The 7,723-nt window shown below is 35.8% G+C and overlaps 1 protein-coding gene across 1 annotated transcript; it reads left to right on the forward strand.

Moving 5' to 3' along the window:
- Window positions 1-2,697: 2,697 nt before the first annotated feature.
- On the forward strand, window positions 2,698-6,462 carry LOC306911456 (uncharacterized protein). Its single transcript, XM_079486821.1, has 6 exons — window positions 2,698-2,763; window positions 2,867-2,986; window positions 3,567-3,686; window positions 3,922-4,985; window positions 5,083-5,158; window positions 6,015-6,462. Exons 1-4 carry the CDS (start codon window positions 2,715-2,717, stop codon window positions 3,987-3,989), a joined length of 357 nt encoding a protein of 118 aa, XP_079342947.1. The 5' UTR covers window positions 2,698-2,714; the 3' UTR covers window positions 3,990-4,985; window positions 5,083-5,158; window positions 6,015-6,462.
- Window positions 6,463-7,723: the final 1,261 nt, after the last annotated feature.

Consider the following 7,723-nt stretch of genomic DNA (forward strand, 5'->3'; position numbering starts at 1 on the left):
CCTCTAAATTAATGTGTGATGCCGCACCACAAGTCGATTTGACGGACGTCGCATGCTGTCGGGGAAATCTGTGTAACACTGAAATAAATCTGCATGACAGTGAGGAGAACCTGTATACTGATCAGTGGGACATTGAGGGAAATCTGGATAGTAAAGAGGACATTTTGCTAGACAGTGAGGAGAATCTGGATACTAAAGAGATCAATCCGCGGGACGATGAGGAAAAACTGATTAAAAAAGAGAAACTGCATGAACACGAGGAACAACTGCATAACAGTGAGAGAAATGTGCGTAACAGAGCTAACAGCATCACTCAGAACCTCCTCTTCCTCTCCGGATCTTTCCTCTCCTACATCATTTACCATTGAATTCAGCAGAACTTCACACTGATGAAATGTGATCGTGAGATACTCCATACCAGGGCCGGTTCGAGACATCAAATTATTTCGGATGCCCCTCACAGCTGAGCACCCCCCTCTCCTCCACTTTTTAGAATAAATAAAGTATTTTTTTACACTGTAAGAATTTAACCATTTTATCAAGTAAAGATATTATCAAAAAGTCTGTTTCAATTAGAAATTGTTTCAAAATTAAGTTTTAGACCAGCCGTGATTTATTAGTTTTTTTTTTGCAAAACACATTCATCACTTTTCCACTCTTTTGGATATATTTTATTGATAAAACATCCAAACGGGGCTTCACCATTCTCTCCCAACGTAATTAACTCTCTCTGAATTAACGCAGCTTCCTCATCTACGGGTTACTGAATAAACAGACATACCATTTTAATGTCTGTGTGACAAAATTGTGCGCGATTAAGTGAAATGAATGAAAACACAAACAATTTAAACACCACTCGTGCTTTGAAAAGGGGGCGGAGATTGTAACAAACCCCGGGTTTGTGGAATAAAACCTGCTCCTGACCAGGTTAGGTTCAGAAAGTAGGTTACTATGGTAACTGACTGGAGGAACTAATTAAAACTACAAAGGAGTACAAAACATGGCACAGAACAGGAAGTAACATAAAAGTTAACAAACACAGGGGAAACACAGACTGGGATTGTAACTGAAACAGGCAACGGTTTGCAAAAAAACATTTTACACTCAAACACCAGAACCACATGCATACACTAATTCCCGAACTTTGACAAATTTTAGTGTCCTAAAACACATTTTACAAAGAACCTACAAAAATCTTACAGGAACTATATTGATTTCCTTTTTCAAACACAACCAATCAAAATGCCACATTCATTCATCAATGTGCAAACACACACTGCTTTACTTAACACCGACCAATCATGACTTTGGAAGAGGCCAATAAATAGGTCATGGGTCAAGTTATGGCTTTTGAACAATTGATGCAAACAATGCAGACAGGGGAAGGGGGGGTGAAGGGAGAGCCAGAGCATGAGGCAGAGTTGGAAGGGGAGCAAGGGGAGGATGAGGAACAAGAAGAGTGGTCTCGAATGAGATTAGGCCCACAGTCATTGATCATGTGATAAACCACGGTATAACAACGAGAGAGGTTATACAGACAGTCAAGCCTAATTTGAGTCAATTTACAGTGGCGGTTATAATTCAAACCTTTAGAAATGAGAACAGCTCTTATAATCTACTGTTAAGGACACATGTTCTAATGTACACATACTGTAATAGCTATTTCAGCATTACAAACAGTAGGCTGTAATACATATATTTACAGCAGTACCCTTGCGTTCATTTACTACAGTGCACGGCATTGGTCACAGTCTGGTGAGGTATCAATTTGTTCAACAGTACAGCCGACTGTAAGAAGGCATTCTGGCCATAAATTGAATAAAGTAATATATTATGTTACAGTTTATGGCACACACGCACACTGTTCCTGAATGGTGGAAAAGCGAAGGTTTCATGGTGGGCGAGGTCACATGTTCACTGAAGATCAAGAGACGGCTATCATGAATTTGGTTTTGGCCAATAATGCTATTAGAATTTGTTAAATACCCAAACTTAATGATGTGAACATTTATGCTGTGAGTCCCTCCAGGAAAATATAATATACATATTTCGTACTGTGTACAGTATTCACTGCATTCCCAAACACAAATGCTTATAGCAAATAATAAATATGTGTGTAAGCAGTTGAAAAAACTGTAAAACCTACTACACAAATACGTACATGCACCAGATAGACAGAGTAAATACAAAGATTTTTTTGTACGTAGATATGCTTTATTGTCAATAAGAACTACTGTAGAGTTGAAAAAAGAATATAATCTTTACTATTACATTACAGGAGAATCTCAAATGCCCAGTCTAGTAGTTAGTGGTTAGTGGCCTAGTGGTAGAGCGTTGGGCTTGTGATAAGAAAGTTGCTGGTTCAAATCTCAGTCCCCTGATTGAAGTGCCCTTGAGCAAGACACCTTACCCCTGATTGCTCTGCAGTAATGTGACATTGTAAAAAACAACTTGTAAGTGTCTAATAAATGTAAATGTAAAAAAACAAATTTACTGATGCCCCCTACAGGTGATTTATACAGGAAGACTTCTAAAATCTTTAGACGGGGGGGCTGAGAACTGGTGTTAAAGAACCTTGCATCAAGCATTTGTAAAGTGACAACTGTAAAAAAAAGTTTAAGGGGCAGCACAAACTTTGTGCATATGCAACCCTCCCCTTTCTGAACAGTTATAAAAGAGACACTGAAACCAGTCCATTCCTCTCCTGACTGAACATGGATCTGCGCATCACCATTGCACTTCTCTTCATACTCATCACTGGAGGTAAAACTAAACTCAACATGCATCGATATATTATTTGATTTACATAAAGGAGTTACTGAAAGTCTCTCTTTTTTTTTCTCTCTCTCTTTTCTTTGCACTCAAGGACACTCTCTCAAGTGTTATGTGTGCTCATCTGTTCTGAATGGTGTTTGCGATGCAAAAGTGGAGACATGTGGTGCCGGATTTACAAGATGTACAACTGCAACAGTTACAACTTCTCAAGGTAAATCCAGTTTGATTGCGGACATTGACCGTTATAATCTACTGACAGTTAACAGTTACAACTGGAGAAGAAATGTGAAATATGATAAGGGCAACTTCACTGTAAAACTTGCTGTAATATTTATTTGCAATTTAGTTTTAAGCACAAACTTATCTAGTTTATATATTTTTCTTTCATAAACAAGATTAAATATCTTCGGTCACTTTTCCTGTTGTGTAAATGTTTTAATGGCGCAATTAAAATTAAAACTGATTTATACACTGTAAAACAATTCTTTAACAAAACGGATAAAGTAGCCTACTGGTAGAAAATTATCAGTACATTTTCCTTTAATTTACATATATTTCTGTTAATGCAAAAATGTAATTTAATGCAGTGCACCATTTTAAACACAGGTAAAACAACTGTAAAAAATGAATACGAAAAATACCTTCATATTAATAAAGCATATTGTGCCCTACTTTTATTGATTTTTTTAGAGTTTAGAATGTGCTTGCTGGGCAACAGACTTCAAACAAGCACCATGTTGGAGAAGACTGCCATACTGTATGAATTCATAAGCATCTTTATCTTTTTGAAGGTTCTACAACAGCTAAATTGTGTTCAAAAGCGGACGATAAGTGTATTACTGGAACCGCAGATACTGAAATAGTGAAAACTTCTATCCGATGCTGTGATACAGACCTTTGCAATGGCGCAGGTATTTCCTTTCACTTTTCCATGATCTAATTTATATTTAAATGTATTGACTTTCCTGACACTTTCTACAATGCATCAAACACTTCTAGTTAGGGTCAACACGATACACTACATTAAGAGTGATATTTTTCAAGTGGCTATAACGATATACTGTATGTTTTAGTTAAGATATATAGTTTAATATATAATATTTGTACGGTGTTAGTTTTGTGTTAACCAGTTTGTGTTTTGATCAGATGGAGTCTATAAGGGCAGTTTTTTCCTCCTGCTGTGTCCACTGATCTTCTACGCTCTGTTTCACTGAATTCAGCACAACTTCAGATTTTACAAGAACACAAACAACAACTTCTTAACTAAATCAAACCTGTTTATTGTTTTAGTTTTTTGCATTTTGCTGACCAGAGCGCTGTATCAATTATCCACAAATTATTCAAATGCAATTTTGGGTTTTGATGAATTTAAAAATGCTTCACATGTTTGAAATGTTTATAACAACATCGTTTACATCTGCTTACAGGAACATTCAAGACATTATATGTAAATATTATTCAAAGAGATTTTAACTGTGAAATCTTATCTGATTTCCACAAATATCACACACACTGAATCCATTTCCACTGAAACCATTGCTATTTTTCCACATCACAACTTTAAAGAATTCATAGTAGAAAAGCAAAGCAAAAATGTGCACTGCCTAACCCAACATGTAATAAAGTAGAGAGTGTTTCTCTGTGTTGCTTTTTTATAATAATTTTTGAATGTTTGCATAACTCAATAAAAAGGTATGACCTAAACCTTTATTTCTTCTTAATCCAACAAAGAACTTGTCATATAAAATGTTTTAGTATTAAACAACTATAAAACATGGTTTGGGCCAAGAAAATTTTATCTAAAATATAAATAAAAACAAATATTAGAAACAACATTTCTTGACATTCCTTAAAGATCCACTGTTCTTGTCTTGATGACACAGTTAAAGGCAGGTTCTCAGGGGTTCAAACGCACCCTTTGTCATGCATTAGAGGTCTTTTAATGAAACTGGGAAACAGGATGTTAGTTGATTTTCTTGAAAGAATAAGAATAAAATTATTCTTTTTATGTGACGCATTCAAGGCTCGAATTGGGCATTGTGTACAAGTAGTACTCCAAATAAAGTTGAATCATTTTATATCAGTAGGTCTAAGTTATATAGATATGTCTGGAAATCTGGACCACCAATACATTACCAGCTCATTTCTCTCCTGACCAAAGATGGATCTGCGCATCACCATTGTTCTTCTCTCCGTTTTCATTACCGGAGGTTAAAACCCTCTCCATCCATCAATATGTATTCATGTATTAATATCTATCAGAGAGATTTACTGAATATCTTTTTCGCTCTATTATTTCCACTCAAGGACGCTGTATCAGATGTTATGCGTGTGAGTCTCGTGGCTCTGATGTTTGTGAAGAAACACCTATGCAATGGTGCAGGTATTTCCTTTGGCTTATCCATAAACTCATTTATAGGGATGCAACAATATTATCGAAATCTTGTTATTTCAATAGCAAAATTTTTGCAATATTATCGTGGTCTTTTAACCAAGGAATTACCATACAGTGAGATTTTAAAATTGTACACTTATTTACTTTGAAATCTATTGATTAAATTGATACTTTTCTACGAAGCAACTACAGTTTATCAGTTACAGTATAGGGTCATACATTTACATACGACTTGAAAAATCTGAAAAATGTTAAAAACAAATGTTTTAAAGTGCAATGCTTCACTTTGGGTCCTGATCACATTGTTGGGGTTTATGGTGCCATACATAACAACTGGCTGCCTTGTAAATGATTTCTTACAAGGCGGAGGAACTTTATCGCGATAACCATCTGCCAATTACACTGCAGCTTGGCTCATAGTTAATGACATATTGATTTAAATTATTTTATTACCTATTTTGCATCGAACGCATACCCTCGCGGGGAAAATCAAATTACCTTTGCTTTTAAGGTTATACACAAAGTTCAAACCCAATTTGGTTTGAATTTTTACATTCAAATGATTAATGACAGATATTTTAGATATGGCAAAATGAACAGGAGTGACATGTCCATGTCCACACTATACAATTAAACCCAGAGATAAAGCTCAGGTCCACATGCATTGAAAAAGTACCTTAAAGTTAAGCATTTGTGAACTGTATTTGATCTTTTTTTACGACATCGAATCCACATCAAATCCTAACCATCAGAATCTGTGACTTTATGAACAAAACACCTCTACATGACATCAGGTTGATAAAATGCAGTTTTGTGTTGATGAAAAACTTTCTGTTTTGATCAGATGGAGTTTTCAAGGGCAGTTTTCTCCTCCTGCTGTCTCCGCTGTTCTTCTACTTTCTGTGTCACTGAATTCATCTGCAGTGAAGACCACATCGCTGAAACCACACATGAATTACAGCTACATGCTAAACTAAATATTGTTGTTTATTGCTTATCTTTGCTGTGCTTATCCAAACAATATGTTTAATACGAGAAAAAGAATACAGGTAAAGTCTCACAGACTAATTATGAGAAAACAAGCATTAAAATTTGGATTAAACCATTAACATCACTATGATTTCAATCGTTGACATGGTTCCCAATATTAAAGATAACAAGATTATATTTTGACAGCATATTCTTTACATTTGATTTTGTGTAAACAGTAAATCACAAAATATGAAAATATCTGAAATGTTTTTCCCTGTGCAAAAAATTATAAAATAAAATAAAAAGTGCTTTAAGAAGTTAACCTCTATAGACCCATATTTTTAAAGGCCTTGTGTTTGCTCTCTTGTGCTGTTTAATTGATTTTGTGTTGAGTCTGGGCTGTTCTATTAAGGGATTTTGTACATCTCCCAGAAATACTGTAGAATCTGACTTTGAATCTGTTGAGGTGTTTACGGTTGTACCCATAGAATGTGGAAGGTTGCTGCTCTGTAGATGTGATGTTTGAGGCTGTGGGTTTTCAGTGGAAATGAGCCGAGTGGCACAAGAGGTGTGTCTGTGGTCGTGTGCAAGGCCAGCCAAGACTCTGGTGGTTTATGTAGTTGTTTTTGTGTTCTTGTAGAATCTGAAGTCGTGCTGAATTCAGTGAAATAAAAAGTAGAAGAACAATAGACACACGAGGAGGAGAAAAACTGCCCTCATAGATTCCATATGATCAAACAGAAAGTATTTAATTAACACAAAACTAACCTAAACTTAAACAGCACATCAGAAAAAACATATATAGTCACTTTATACATTTTAATCAGACCTTTGAAGGAACTTAATGAAGGGCAAACAGGTGACAAACTACCAGCTAAATGTTCAGGTATAGATGGTTCTCTTTAATTCAAATATTAAATTAAACAGCCATGGCAGCTTTTGTAGTAAACCGGAAACTGATGTGAGTTTACTGGACCCTTCATTTATCAACAACTACACAAACATCTCAAATATAATGTGCAACCAAAAAAAAGCTGTTGGTCTGTTCAGAAGATGTCTTGTTTGATTTCAGCTAATGCCCACCCATTCTAATATTCAAGTTCACTTTTTCACAGTCTCCTTCTATTGGATCATCTATAAAAGGGGGAATGAAAAGGACTCGTCACTTTAATCTCCTCCTGACTGACCAAATATGAATCTGAATATCTTCATTATTTTCCTGTTTACTCTTTACGTTACAGTACAAAACACAATATCCGTTTTGGCCCTCATTCTGTTTCCTGTAAGGACACTCGCTGAGATATTGTCAGTTTGAAGGTCCGACAGGTCCTTGTGATACCTTTCCTTTGCGGCCCCTGTCTTGTCTCACCTTGCTCCTGTCTGTGTTTCCTTTCCTTTATTTTCTTTGTCTCACTTCACTGTCTGTCTTTTTGTCGACTTTATTTCCCATTGTCAATGCCTGTCAAATGACTTTGTTTGTTGACAACACTCCTACCTGCTGGCCGGTACAGGAACTGTTTAACAGCCTTACAATGGATGTTTCAGCTACAATTAGCTGAAAGAACATTAACTCATTAACAT

The sequence above is a fragment of the Barbatula barbatula genome (assembly GCF_947034865.1).
Source record: "Barbatula barbatula genome assembly, chromosome: 22".
Taxonomy (NCBI): Eukaryota; Metazoa; Chordata; class Actinopteri; order Cypriniformes; family Nemacheilidae; genus Barbatula; species Barbatula barbatula.

Coding starts and splice junctions, on each gene's coding strand:
- LOC306911456 (XM_079486821.1), top strand. CDS start 2,715: ATGGATCTGCGCATCACCATTGCACTTCTCTTCATACTCATCACTGGA. Junction 2,764..2,866: donor CTTCATACTCATCACTGGAG/GTAAAACTAAAC, acceptor TTTGCACTCAAG/GACACTCTCTCAAGTGTTAT. Junction 3,687..3,921: donor AGACCTTTGCAATGGCGCAG/GTATTTCCTTTC, acceptor TGTTTTGATCAG/ATGGAGTCTATAAGGGCAGT.